At 39.4% G+C, this 15,080-nt stretch overlaps 1 protein-coding gene across 1 annotated transcript in view; it reads left to right on the plus strand.

Annotated features, from left to right (window-relative positions):
- Nucleotides 1-809: 809 nt before the first annotated feature.
- Nucleotides 810-15,080, plus strand: part of LOC104161219 (phosphatidylinositol 3,4,5-trisphosphate 3-phosphatase and dual-specificity protein phosphatase PTEN) — a 20,589-nt gene continuing 6,318 nt past the window's right edge. Inside the window, exons 1-4 of the mRNA XM_009699562.1 lie at nt 810-888; nt 4,348-4,392; nt 9,556-9,599; nt 12,979-13,217. Coding sequence (XP_009697864.1) covers nt 827-888; nt 4,348-4,392; nt 9,556-9,599; nt 12,979-13,217 — 390 coding nt within the window. The 5' untranslated portion in view covers nt 810-826. The remainder of the gene's footprint in view (nt 889-4,347; nt 4,393-9,555; nt 9,600-12,978; nt 13,218-15,080) is intronic.

Consider the following 15,080-nt stretch of genomic DNA (forward strand, 5'->3'; position numbering starts at 1 on the left):
CCTAATTTCTCGTAGGTTGCTTTTGGCAAGTGAATTATAGGTAGTTCACAATAAGAAACTAGAGTATTTGTCCAGAAGTGGGGACAGAAGTGTTTGCTTGTTTTGTTTTTTTTTTTAATAAACAAGGTATATACTCCTTTTCAGATCTGTACGTTCCCATCTATTGCAGTATCTTACATTTAGGCATTCAGAGTCACTTAAGCAGCTGCTATAGTGGTCTGTTATGTAGAAATCATGGAAAGTGATAAAAACATTAGTGTTTATGTAGCTTTGCCAGGGCTTGTATGCCTGAAATGCATTTTTTGTTTGTTTGTTTGTTTTGCGTGATATACCTATTTTGGGATCACTGGGGACTTGAACATGGATTCTAATTTGGAACATCCTGCAGTTTAGTTACACGAGAGTATTTTAATAGTTTCCTGTAGGATTTAATGTGCCACTCAAACTGCAGAGAAAGACCGGTATGTAACATCTGTGTGATTGTAGTGAGATGATGTGCGTTAGAAGAGGATTACTTGACTCTGCTTTTCTAGTGGATTGCCTTCCTAATGGATGTTAACCATCAGCTCCCCAATAGCACAGACTTCTAATAAGTTGTTTTGTTCCCCCCTCCCCCTTTTTCTCAGCTTTTTTGGAAAAGATCCCTTACTACTGCATACGTAAAGCTGAATTGTTCGCACATGGGAGTCAGTCGGAGTTGTTGCTCTGAATTTCGTAGAGTTAAATATTTGATTCATGTCCCTTTAATGCTATTGTAGAAATTTCACATGCTTTACAAATGTTTCCGTAACTTGCATATTCAGATATTTATCCAAACATAATTGCAATGGGTTTTCCTGCGGAGAGGCTTGAAGGAGTATACCGGAACAACATTGATGATGTAGTAAGGTAAGCCTTTGTTTTTCTTAAGTTGTTCTTGTAAATCTTCAGTATCCTCTTCTGCACTCATTTGTGTTCTACTGAGGAAAGGATGTGTCTTCTGACTTATAAAAATGGTAAGATTTTTGCATCTTGTAGATGTTGCTTTATTAGCTTTCCTGAAGAATGTTGGAAACAACGAAAGTGGTATTTTCAAGAATTTTAGACCAGGCTGCTGTTCTGGCTTGGTCTCAAACTCCTGTAATCTGCTTTTGAGTGTGAAAAATTTACTTCAGTAGATTGTGTTGGAGTAAAAGGAGATTCTTTTCTTTTAGAAAGATGTCAGTCTGTGCCTCTGTTCACACTGTTGAGAGTTTCCTCATATAGCTGATGGCATTTCAGAATGTGTTTGCCCATATTCTTTCTTCAATTGATAAGTATAGGTGACCTTATTTAAAGGCCTTTACATGTGGCTGTGTTCGATAATTGTGGATGAGGACAAAAATCAGCTAAAATTTGTTAGTGATGCTTTATAGCACATTTAGTAAAAAAAAAAACAAAACAAAAACCAAACAACAAAAAACCCCTGCAAAAACCCAAAATAAAACCAAACAACCCTACAGGTTGTCATTTTTAACATCAAATAAAGTTACCTACTCTGAACTGCTGGATACAATTGTAGATGATGTACTTAGTGTTTTAGGAGCAATGTTGTAATTTGTTTAGTCAACACCATACCTGGGGAATGTAGTGTGAAGGGGTTGCATTAAAAGCTAAATACTTGGCAGAAGCTCGCAAACTTTAGTGGTTTTAGTATCCTGAGTTCTGATTTTTTGAAGTCATGCACGATGCTTTTGAGATCTTTGGGTATTTGAAGTCATAAATTCAGTAGCTCTCCAAGAGACTCGATGTTTGGGGATGTAAAAGGGCATGGTTATGCGGTGAAGTTAGAAGTAGGTGTATCTGGGCAAGAAGGTGCGGCTCCCAGGTTTGAGATACCACAGAAAGTTTCTCGTAATTGTTGGCAGGCAGAATTAGCGCTGCTTGAATTTCACTGGTAATTGTTTGCATCCAGGTTTGTACAGAAATGAGTTGAAACAGCTCCTCGGTTCTCACGCTGGGAGGAATTGTAACCCTCGACTGAGAATCGGTCGTCTGGAGGCAGCAGCTTCCCTGTGCAGCTGCAGTTAGCTTGAGAGGAGTTCGAAGGGGTTTCATTTTTGCACGTTGAATCGTTGTGATGAAGCTGTCTGTCCACGAATAGTACTGAAAACGTCAAAGGCTGGATTTCACCAGGCTTGCAGAAGCGACCTTGTTCTGTCACATGGTAGCGAGGAGAAGTTGCTTTTCCAGAGCTGGTCACATCAGGAGGTTCAGCACAGCAGTCTGTAAATACTCCTCCAGAATGTCTCTCTCTGCTAGAATTATTAACAGAGGCGTGAAGTTGTGTTTTCGAATTGTATCTTTGCACCCAAGAAAAAGCTTTTGTTGTCCTTTTGGGACAGTTAAGGACTGTCCCTCAAACTATCTAGCCATCTTTCTTTACCAGCAGAGCCACCTTTTCTTGAAGTTGATGTGGGCATTGCGTGTGCTATGTGAAATATGTGGTCCCTGATGGAGTTCATCTTTGGAAATGGTAGGATAGGGGCAAAGGCTGGGCTTGGAATACACGACGTGGGAATAATCCACATAAATAATAATAGGCAGTAGTCTTTGAAGGCCCTCTTCCATTCACAGCATTGATTTCCTTTGCTTCTGTATGAAGGAAAATGTATTTTATTGGTTAAGTACATAGATATTTATGAATTAAACTTTTGAAAAGGAATGACTGTATAATTATTAAGTTTTCCATAAACAGTCTATGAAAAGGAGTAGTGATCACTTAAAAGTGTAATCAACCACATTAAGATATGGAGAGCTGTAAATTAAGTGACTGTAGGGAACTGGGTGCTAAAATAGTGTTATGTTTGTTGCCCCCTGTTTTTAAATGAGAATAATGCACACAATGGGATCCTGCAGCATTCTGCATGTTGCAATCAGCAGGTCCTCGTCTGCTCCTGTCATCGTTTTATTGTGGAATATTTTTCCAAGAGCTTTTTATGCAGAGATTCAAGGTGTTTGAGCTCCGGAGCAGTTGGTATTGAGCTAGGATACGCCAGTGGGCTTTTTCTGAATAGTTGGTATCCTGACAAATTTAATGCTAACACTGTATGAGAATTACAACCTGAACTGCTGACTGTCTCTTGGGACTGACACTTTGAGAGGTTTTGGATGGAATTTTATCCTTAGAAAAATACTTGCATGAAAACTTACACTCAGCTTTGTGGATATTACTGGCAGAAGCGGAGTCAGCTCTCCACCGTGTTTTAAACAAGCGAGGACATCTCCTGAAACAAATCGCCATGTCCACCATCGTCCTTAATCTCTCAAAGTCTGCCAACAGGGGCACCAGTGGGAGTCATGAAATATTTTTGCCGATGAAATTGGAATCTCGTACTCGGTGCTGCACGAGGAGCGTTCACATCTGTTCCTATTTTAACGCATCGCTTTAACCACAGAGTTCTTCTAGGTTCTTCTGGAATATTATGACTGATAACCAGAGCTTGTTTTTGCTTGAGCTTTCCAGGATTTTAGCAGCTAGTGTTTCTTTTCAATTTGAACAGCATGTTCTGTCATGGCTAATTAAATTCCTTCTGGCTGATGTGCAGATACACACTGTTGATGATGTTAAGTGTAAACATTTGTATGTTATTTCTTCTTGAACATTGCCAGGTGACACATCATATATAATCACGGCAATTTTGATGAATCATGCTTGCAGTTTGGCTCTCCCAGGCTCGTATGGGATTTTTTTTTTTTTGTTACAAAGTGAACATGACAATGAAATGAGTGTGAAAAAGTATAGTGGTCTTCCTCCTCCTTTCTGAACTCAGAATATCATCGCACGCTGTCCTCAGACTTCAGTGGCAAATAATGGCCATTCTACAAACCTGGTATTAGTATAAGTGATTCTGGCTGTTCTGACTGGAATACAGAAGTTACTGTAACTGCTTTTTTCTTCGTTGAAAATACCACCATGGCAAAATATTTTGCATAGATGATTAAATTGGAAGTAAGTGTTTACGGATACTTTGTGTAATCAATGCTTTCTACTTCAAGAATAAACAACCCTTCCTCAACTTAATATATTGATGTGCAGGTATCTTTAGAAATCAGTGCAGATCAGTCCATACAATAAATATTTCAGTTGCGGGTCAGATCCTGGTCTCCTCAGTTGCATAAGTAGTCTTATTCATGCTGCTGGGTTATTTGTGTGAGTGAGGTTTGCAACACGCTGCCTCCTTGACTTTGAGGCACTTGAGGGCCAGCTGGGACTTGGAGCGCAGAACTGTACATGCTGAATGGTGCTTTAACGATGCTGCAAATTAAGGTCAAACATTATTGCGATGTATATTAATACGTGCCTTTTTTTTTTTTCCCCTACTTAAGGTTTTTGGATTCAAAGCATAAAAACCATTACAAGATATACAATCTGTAAGTATGCTCTTATAGATCTATTTTCCAAAATAATGAGTTCTAAAAATAGCTTATGACTGAAAGCGGCTTGTTGCTGTACTGAAGCAGAGCTAGAGATGTTTTGCACATTTCTTAAAACAATTAAGCCTGATTGAGAGGACTGTTACTTCATTTAGTGTAGCTGAGTGAGGTTAAATGAAATGCTGGTCTGTATTCATATTACTTGAACGCTTTTAAATGACTTGGCATCTAGCCCATCTGGAGCTTGTACCATGTGATTAAAAAGTGAAAAGTAATTCACAGCAGGCTTTCTGTTAATTTATTAATGTCTGCAGTGAAGAAATTACCAAATGAATATTTTTCCTGCGTTTTTTTCTCTCTCCTCCCCCCCGTTTAATTGAACTGTATTGGTACCCAGGTTCTGTTTGCTTCCTCACTTTTCTTGACTGTCCATGTTTATTACTTTGAAAAAGCTATTGTGGAAATCGGTAATGTGATGGTTTCTCACTTTTGTAAGTGTAATGTTTTCCTCTGAAAATTTAGTTATGCAGAAAGCTGTTCTTGTTACAGAAGGGTTTTTTGGTGGTGTTCCTTCATCATCTTTATATGTTAGCTTAGGCTAATTTCATTTGTATAAATGATTTGGTGATGTCACTGATATCGAAAAGTCGGTCATGGTTTTCCTGCCCCTCAGTTTTTCCCACGAATCTAAGTTGAAGATTTATTGATTCTCTGAGGTGTTAAGGCTTTTTTTTAAATGAATATGTTTCTAAATATCTGCAATTAATGGAAAAATTACTGCAGTGTTGAAATCCAGGCAATGCATTGCATCGTAATCGATCATAAAAAATACGTATTTAAATATGCCTCTGATTTTGTTGAACTAAAAGCTGAGAAGTTGTATTCTGGTTATTGAAGTTATCTGTAAATCCTCGGGTAAGATGGGACAGCAAAAGATAGGTAAATAAAATATGCATTAAAATAAACTCATTGGACACCTTTCATACAGTTCAGTAGCAAAATTATTTTTTCCAGCTTAGAAGCCCGCCAGAATATTAGCCTTTTAATAAATGCTGTCTTGGTGGCACTGAGCAGGAGGAGAAGACAGTGCTTCCTAGGATAGCTGACAGCTCCTCCTGCCTGTAGGTGCAGCTCTCTAAAGAGGTAACTTTCTGGATGTCTTCCTTTAAAGTCTTCTGGAGCTCGGCGCTAGAGATCTGTATCACGTAAAAATCTAACTACCATGGTTTTATTTAGACCCCCCTGAAGCCTCCTGACAGCTTCTGCTTGGTTTGAGGGGCAAAGCAGAATAGGACAGATAAAACTGAATTTCCTCCTGCTGCTTTGGTCTGAGTTTAGCTGTCAGCTTCTGTGAAGTGCGGCTCTGGTATCATTTACAAGATCAAGGTTTGATGAGCTGCCTAATACTGAGCTTGTTTTGAATCGGCCCGAGAGGTGACAAGTAAAAACATTAGGTTGCTGTGTGCAGACTTGTAGGCTTGGTTAGAAAGTAAAAATTTAGTAAGACTTCTGTGCATCTTAGCAAGTAGCTCCTCAGGGAGGTGGTGCTTGAAAAGTTTCCACTTTGCTGTACGCTAGCAACCTCGTTTTACTCTAGAAAAAAGCAAAAACTGATCCCCAGCCCTACACAGGAACAGTGTTAAAGTTTTTTAAGTGAGAAGAGCTGTGATGAGACCAATGCTTTTGACATTTACGTTGCTGATGCGTGTGTTTTCAACTGTGGAAGGAACTTGTCCAGGTGTGCCAAAGGTATTTTTGTCTTCAAGTTCTTCATATAAAAATTGTAACTTTTCGGTGCAAGAACCCCTCATCGATGATTCCCCCCCCTTCTTGCTAACTTCAAAACAATGGCAAGTTGAAACTTCTAAAATTACTATATTCACCCCCAGATGAAAACTTTGACAGGATAAAACATCCTTGTAAAGTGCTTGGGTTTTCTTCTTCCCCGAAACGTGGATCAGTTGCGAAGGAAGATTGAAGCGATTACTGCACAGCTTGGACAGCATAGCTTTTTAAACTGTGTATCTCTGGCTAGAGAGGCCGGGTTATCTCTTTATCTTTATGCGGGCAAAATTTATACACACGTTAAGTACATAAATGCCATAAGGTGAATTGTTGCAATATTTGGTCATAAGATGGGAAGAAATTGCAGCCTTGAGGTGTTTTGGAGAACAGCATCTCTTCAGATTAAGCGAATCCTTTGTAAATAATCTATTATCTGTGTTTAAAAGCAGCAGGTGGGAGTTCGGAGGAGTTACGTGATTATGTTCAGAATTATTTCAAACACTGTCATGGGGTTTGAGTTCCCTTAAGGTAGCTGTTACATGAAGTTGATAATAGTGTGTGTATTGAGCAGTGTTATTCAAAAGGATTGAGAGAAATTTTTCTGAACTGATGCTTAAATGATGTCAGTTATGGCTCATCCTCGCATCTTGGCTTTTAACTTCCCAGTAAATGTTTGAGCAATCAATTTAATTTTGTTTCTTGTTTGTGTTGGATTTTTTTATGTGTTCTTTTAACCCTTTGCTATTTCTTCAGTATTCTTCTTTATTTTAACATGTTCTGCCACCCTCATCGCCTAACTTTGCATACTGCCAAATTGTTACTTCCCCTATTGTAATAATCTCCATGTTCTCCAGTATATTTCTTTTAACTGTCCTACAGGCAAATAGTTAAAGGAAGGAGCTGTAATGAACAATGTGGATTTTATGTGTGTACTTTCTGTACCTCTGTGTACATGGGGTTGCGCTTTGGCATAGGCTGTCATCTTTTTGATAGCCTGTAGTCCTGTCGTCGGTGGGATTGTGGTTATGATCAGAAAGGTGCCTGGCTGGCAGCGTTTAGGATCTGGGTTGCTTTAAACTTGCTTTAATCGTAAGGAGGATTACAAGAATCATGCCGACCCATTCCTCAGTCCCAAAATCCAAAAAAAAATGTTCAGGTTTCATCTGGAGATCTGACCGTATTACGTGTCTAATAGTGTTTAAAAAAACCAAATGCATTTGAAATGCTAAGCAACGGAAGCATCCCCCAAAGTGTATGTCGGTGGGATCTGTGCTGCAGATACGCATTTTGTGTAATGAAATGGGAGTATATGTCTGGAGCTCTACATTTGTTGTGTACAGCTCCCATAAGAGGGCATAATAATAATACAGTTGGACTTGATGATCTTTGAGGTCTCTTCCAACCATAATGATTCTGTGATTCTATAAAGAGTGACGTGACTATGTTCTGTGCTCAGTTTCTATCCTTGGTATCAACAAAACTATTTTTTATCCCTTATGGTATTCTACTTGATACTCTCTCAAACTTCAAACTTTGAAGGCTCTTTTGCCCATATGTGGATTTTTTTAATGTTTTGAAGGCTTTCATCTCTTACTACCCCTTTGAATTGGGTGTTTCTTTAAAAGGAAGAAGGCAACTTCATTGGATAAGGTGCTTTGTGTTAACTGCTTTGCTTCTTAGCAGGCTCAACTTCCAAAGTTCAGATGCTGACTAGCTTGTAACAGGCTTACCCAGCACGGCTGATGGCTACTCCAGGCTTGGTGGCTCCATCTTGGGTGTACATACTCCGTCTAACCTTTCTTCTCAAAGACTTGAGCGCAGATAATGTTTCTTTAAGTCCCATCTACCAGCTTAACCTGCGCCGTATCACTTCTGACCCAGAGAAAGCATCAGCAATGTGATCAGAGCTGTGAAAACTGCCACACTTTTCCCTAGCAGAGGCTAGAGTCGAGAGGGCTCTGGAATTCAGAGAAAGGGAAGCACTGGGTGCACGTGCAACCCCAGCAGGCCTGCCTCTGTCCCTGATGTATGAGATTCGTGGACAAAGCTCAATGCAGCACGTGCGAGTCTCCAGTTATGTGCAACAGTCATGCAAGTAGGAGCCTAAAAATTTGCGTGTCTGAAAGTGTCAAGGAAGCTCCATACGGCTTCAAAGGCTGCAGTCATAGCATACCTATTAAAGAAAGATAAGTTCATACCAGTCCTGAAACTGGTGTGGGTATTTGAGCCCTATGAAGAGTACAGGTTATAATCAGAAGAGAAGATCTAGATGTGTTTTGTCTACTGAAATGACTCCCAGTCGTTGTGTTTCAACCTGGAGTCCTGTTGTTTCAAGGCAGAATTGTTCTCGTTTTCATTTCTGAACTGCATTTTCACTTGCGTCATGTAAGGGCACATCATTTTGCCTGCAGAGAGCAGCTCCAAGGAAAATTAAGGAGGGCATGCACTTCTTGCTTTCTTTTCCCCTTACCCCCAACATCTGATCTAGCTTGTTCCTTTACAGCGTGCCATTTTGGCTGTATTAGAGCTCTACTGATTGGATTGTTTATATCTGATTACTGACGTTCATGCCTAGGCAAGTCATCCTGGCAGACTAATACGGTGTGGTTTGCTGCGCCACTAGGTAGCTAGAGTGGGTCTCTTACAAAGCGGTGAGATAGACATTGATGCAACTCCAGTCTTCAGAAATGTGCCATTTTCCAGGATCTGTGAGGGGAAAACTGGCTGCCTGTTTTTTTGTTAGTTCACCTAATTCCAAGAACGAATGCCAAGTTGGAGAGCAGTAGCATAATCTCTGCTTGATATAAGTGGTCTCCATTATAATATTCAGTGGTGCTTTCCGTTGCCTGTGGTGGTCTTGTAACTGGAGGAAGAATGCTTGCTTAGGTTGCGCTAGCCAAGGGTCCTTGAAATGTCCTTGTGATTCCCATCACCTGTAGCACCCATGTTGTTGTTAAGGCATCTTGACATGTGTTTTGAGTTCAGAGCCAATTGGATGAAGGTCATAGCTGTCTACTCTTTATGTGTTTGTGTGGGAGCTGTTAATAATACAGCGTTAAAAAGTAATAGTGTATTGCATTACTTGCTTGAATGTCTCCCTCGAGAATCACGCTGACTAAAACGTACTGATGGACTACAGTTACCATAGGGTAAGTAATTGTTTTTCAGTAAAAGAACTGATATTTCAGTGAGCAACTTTATACATCTGCAACAAAACACTTTTTCGGTATGTAGCCTCTAGCTATAGTTTTATATCATAAAGGTGATGGATATACATGATTTTCCCGTATGTTGATCTGTATATTCCAAGGTGTGACAGATGTTGGGAGTGCCTCAGAGACTTGTCTTGAACTCTTGTCTATTTTTCTTTTTCAGATGTGCTGAAAGACATTATGACACCGCCAAATTTAACTGCAGAGGTACGTTTTTACTGTCTAATATGTATCATTCTCTTTAAACTTCAGTGTTTCTGAATGAAGGTATAAAGGAGGAACTGATAAATAGTAATGTAGGAGATCTGGGCACAAGGAGTGATGGCAGATTGCTTTGAGTCAGTGGAAAAACTTGATACAGTCTTGATGCTTTTAAAAAAGAAGGTTCCTGACAGTTAACCAGATCGAGATCTAATAAAGCAGTTGGAAGTCTACTGTTGCAAAAATTTTTGAAGAATGGGTTATATAGAAGTTTCTGTTCAATTCAGTGTGCAAGCTTATTGTAAAATTTAGGTACGAAGCTTAGAGAAGTCTGTTTTTTTTTTTTTTCAGAAGCATCACTTAGAATAAAAATGGAGAACACTTACACCACTGTCACTATTCATATAAAAAAACTTTTTTAAGATCTGGAGCAAACCTTCAGTTGCTTAAAAAAAAAAAGAAAAAATAATTAATTGAGATGAGTTGGTTCTTAAACACTTCTGAGAGCTTTCCAGAACCAGTGAGGAAACTTTTAGGGGCTCCTTTTAATCAGACCCTTGGTGAATGGAAACTGATGTACCTGTTTGGTCAGTAGTAACTCCTCAGGTAATGAATAAATACAGATTTAGGTTTATTCTTTGTGCAGAGGAACATCTCTGTGCACAGTAGTAGAGCTTGTAGTTCCTCTTCATGCAATGCTTTAAAATGGCTGGGTAGATAAGGAGTACTTGTGTGTATGTAATTGTAGGAGACGAATAAATTTTGGCCTTACTGGCTAATACTACATCATAGCAAGGGCTCAGCTGCTTTTTAAAATTATTATTATTATTTTAAAGCATCCTTCTGGTTGTAAAGAGGGTCTTTAGAACATGACCAAAATGTAATTGGCTGCTTTAATGTCTGAATATAGAAGGACTGAAATTGTCATGTTGAAGTCATCTTCGCTTCTGATTTGCTCTTACAATACTGAATGACAGTGTCCTGAAACTTCACTCAATACGTACAAGCTAGAAGAAAAAGTATTTTAAGATCTGCTTGAGCAATACGTTGGGTAAGAGGAGAAAAGGCGTAAATGAAAAGGACGTGCTTCTAATATGTCCAGAACGTATGCTTGCTTTAACTTACGCTTTTTATTACAGAGGTGCTCAGATCCCTTCACTGTCAGTCCCAGACCAAAATGTTGTTTATGACGGCTGCCTTTCACAGCTCCTCTGCATAAGACAACACTGTTGTAGGGCGCTACGTGTTGCATTTTTTTCTTTTCATCTCTGGCCTTAGATAACCACATTGGTGACTCAAGACTTCCCTTAGCAGAGGAACAACAGTTCTACTCTAAAGTCTTCTGAAGTGAATTAATTTCAAAGGGAACTTCTTATTTGTACACTTAGCATGAAACACCATAGTAATTCATTATTCAGCTTGGATGCTCTTGCACCAAATTTGAAACCAAACATTGAAAGCTCTTCATCTTCTTTGGACACCAACTTTCTGTCTAGGGTTTTCGCAGTTTCTGAAACGCTTCCATGCTGGAAATTGCCTTCTGCTTTGCCACATGTTTTCCTTTTTATTTTTATTTTTCGGTCCTTTATGTGCTATGGGATTTTTCTTGCAACATCTAGGAGCTTGGAAAGAGTAATCGGAACTGTTCTCTGTGCTGTCTGCTCCAGTTAGGGACCAAAATCCATGGAGGACCCGCGCCCTCTCAAGAACCTGCTTAAGGTTGTGCAGCTTAATGTTTCCTAAGGTTCATTTCTGACTCTTAATCCCCCTGGACCATCATAGGGCACTTATTTCATCTGCTCCTCGTTCCGTCTTTGAAGAAAATACGGCAAGGTTTTCCTTTGATGCCGGATCTTGGAGAGCATCTTCAGCGTGCTGTTACTGCTTGGGATTTTTCAGGCTGTTCTTTCAGGACTACTTTGTATCTCCTTTTCACAGGAGACTTACTGGATATAGTTAAGATAGACTCGAAAGTTGTGCAGTCAAATTTGCAGCATCTCCTAACAGCTTCTTTTCTTAGGCGTTTCTAAATAAATTCCTCCTTTCATTTACATCTGCTGCAAAAAGTGACATGTCTGTAAGTTCACTTAAAAGGATTATTTGGGGAGTCTTTGAATCTTCCATGTGGAGGAATTTATTAGTGTGTGTTCACGTTCGTTAACGTTTGCTGCTGCTTTAGCAAAGATTATTCACTTTATCGGGCTTCCCTATTTGGTGTTCTGGGAGATTAAGTGGGCGGTCTGTACTATGAGTGAATAAACTGTGCTTGCGGATCTCTCCAAAAGGCTTCAGATTTGTGCTGCAGCAATTTAGCAGTTCCATAACTTTACCCCTCACTTCTGCTCTTTAAGTCCTTGGGGATTCATCAAAAGGAGCCTTGCGTGTGTGACGAGAGTAGTACTTACGAAACGAATACAAACACTTGCCAAAAAATGAAATGTATTCATTTTTAGACCAGAAAAGGAAATGGTGTTTCTAGCTGAGAATTTTTAAGTGAACCGGAGTTGTATTTATAAGATCCTAAGTCTGTCGCTTGAGAATTGGGGTGCACTTGATAAAGTGCTGTTCTCCTGACGAAACTAGTACAGCCCTATGTAATTCTGCCAGTCACCATGGCATTGTCTGTCATCTGATCTGAGGTGCTAGAGGTTTGGGTGCCTGTCCCTACTTACTGCTTACTTTTTGCTCTTTTGAGTTTTCTTTCATTTCCTGCATGCTCGCTTGAAATTCTTTCCATCTCTAGATGGAAAAAAGTGTTTCTTATACAAATATATAAGAAAAAAGGACAAATTCGTTCAGTGGTTTGACTTTAAAACCCAGAAGTATTGCAAGTGCCTTACATGAGATTTCTTTTTCAATTACCACTTTTTAATATGGAAATTGCAGTTTTTTGTCTCAGAACTCCTTTAAGCAAATTCTGAGAGTTTGTTGCCAGTGTAGATCCAACTGTGGTCAGAATTTTTCAGCAAAATTCCTATTGTCTGATCAGTGACTGAGGTCTGGCCCTGTTTTCTCGCAGCAGGTAGTCTAATTATTGCTAGAGTAATGGGTTGTCACAAGGTTATTCTTTGTGCCAATGCACTTTGAAATTCTAGAAAATTTGTGATGTAAGATACAGAGTCAGTGCCACTCATTTCAGTAGCGGTGTGAAATAGTCTCTTCATGTAGCAGGATGCTTGCTTATGTATTACTAGAGAAATGTCTGCAATGCATATATGTAGGACATTGCTGAATAATACTGGAATAAAACATTTATATACCTATATAAGACAGGGTTTTGTTTAGAAAGTTAATTTTTTGCATGCTTGTCACAAAATTGACCTGTCTAGTTGAGCTTGCTGTAATTTCCTTTTGAGATTTGATAAATTACTACTTCTCATTGCAGTTGCACAGTACCCTTTTGAAGACCATAACCCACCACAGCTAGAGCTTATCAAACCTTTTTGTGAAGATCTTGACCAATGGCTAAGTGAAGATGACAATCATGTTGCAGCAATCCACTGTAAAGCTGGAAAGGGACGAACTGGTGTAATGATATGTGCATATTTGTTGCATCGAGGCAAGTTTTTAAAGGCTCAAGAAGCCCTAGATTTCTATGGGGAAGTAAGGACCAGAGACAAGAAGGTGAGCTATTTTCTGTTCTACCTGTATCTTTATGCTTTTCCTGTTTGAGGTCAATTTGAATAGTCAAACCCTTTAAGAAATACTTTCCATCTGCTGCGATATCTGGTTTGATTTAGGTTTAACTTTATTGGATCAGTGCAGTTGTTCTAAATGAAAAAGCTTTCCTAAGTAGCAGTAGCAATTAGTCACAACACTGAAACAGTCTGGTTTTTCCATCTCCTGTTCAAGAAGATCTGGACAGTTTATTTTAAACAGCCTTTTAAATAGCATTCTGCTGTGTGTTGCATCAAATGGGTGGTTGATGAGTGAACTTTCTTGTTCAGCATTTTCAGCCCAAATAAGAGGATTATTCTAGCTTGTTTTGCCTGAATGGATGAGTTGTTCATCTCCTCGGGTTCTCTTGACTTCTATGGTGATGTGTGGAGATGCATAGTCATTACAGCACGTGTTACAGTTGAATATCCCTACTGGAAGAGTATACTGGAAGAGTCTGTTGTAAAGTCTTCTTTTTCAGTGAAAGGGTAGTTGAGTCCAGACATTGGCTGTGTCAGAGCCTGCTTCGTGAGGTGCTGCCGTTTAGTTTCTTTTACTTCTGAGGAGGAGAAATGGGAGGATCTCATTTCAGAGAAATGATGTTCATGGCTACAAGAACTTTCTGTTAAGACCTTGTCAGTGGTACAGACAGATTTGGCAGTATCTGTATGGTAGAACTTTCTGGCATGGTTATGCCTCATTAATGGGAATTTAACCTCCTTATTTGAAATCTTCTCCAATCATAATAAGATGTGACTTGCAAGGGCACTTCAGCAACCTTCCCTTCTCATCTTCATTCATTTCCCTGTCTATGTTGGTAGAGCAGCCCAGGGGGATCATCCTGGCAGGCCAGTTTCAGCCTACTTAAGTACAGAGCGCTCTCTGTTCCTTTAATATTTGCATAAAGTATTCATTTCACAGTGTGTAGACCCCTAAAAAGCAGAGCTTCGTATTTGAAGGCTCTTGAGAGCGGAATTTGGCTGTTAATTCATTGGAAGGAGCAAAGAACCTCTTAGTTCGCTCTCTTTACAAGATGGAGCTGTTATTCCATGTACTGCTGAGAAGATAAGTTGTGGTGTAATTCCAGAGCAGAGACAGTGTCAAGGTTTCCCATCAAAACTTTGTGGCTTTTGGTAAGAGTTCACGATAGTGGAATAAGCTGTGTGATGAATAAACAATGCAGATTATTCCTACTGATAAAAATAATCTAAAAAGCCGGATAAAATACCATGAAAACTACAAAACTGATCAAATACATGGTGAAGCATGTTGTACCTCAGTTTCCCTTTTGTAAAAAGAGGGTAGTGTTTCTGCATGTTACTGTGTTGAGGGTAAGGTCAGTTAGGTGTTCTTCAGTACCCCAGTGGTACCTCTGGCATGTTTGAGGTTAGCAAGAGCTTAGTAAACAGGAATAGCAAGAACCTTGTTTAGCTTCACTGTAAATATTGTCTGTAACCAGCAACTTTGTTTTGGTTTTGATGTCTCTACTGGAAGAGTAGAAATAATTTTTTTTTTTCTCTCCCAGCTCCGCTTGAGCATGATTATCTTTATGTGGACATCGGGCGGCATGTGATTCACGTAATCCTTAAAAAGTAGTGCTTATAAACAGGTATTCCAGTGCAGGTTCTGTGAGCTTTTTTCTTCCCTTGTGGCCTGTATTTCAGTGTTACGTGTCAAGTGCTGCTCTCTGATTCGACACTCTGCCACACTTTTATATAACTGACTTCGTGAACTCAAAAGTAAATGAGGCATCAGAAGAGCTGTTTGCACCTAGGGACAAGAAAATCCACCCCCCCCCCCCCTTTTTTTTTTTTTTGTTGGATCCAAATA

Source organism: Cariama cristata, unplaced genomic scaffold (genome assembly GCF_000690535.1).
Source record: "Cariama cristata isolate BGI_N322 unplaced genomic scaffold, ASM69053v1 scaffold15754, whole genome shotgun sequence".
In the NCBI taxonomy this organism is placed as follows: domain Eukaryota; kingdom Metazoa; phylum Chordata; class Aves; order Cariamiformes; family Cariamidae; genus Cariama; species Cariama cristata.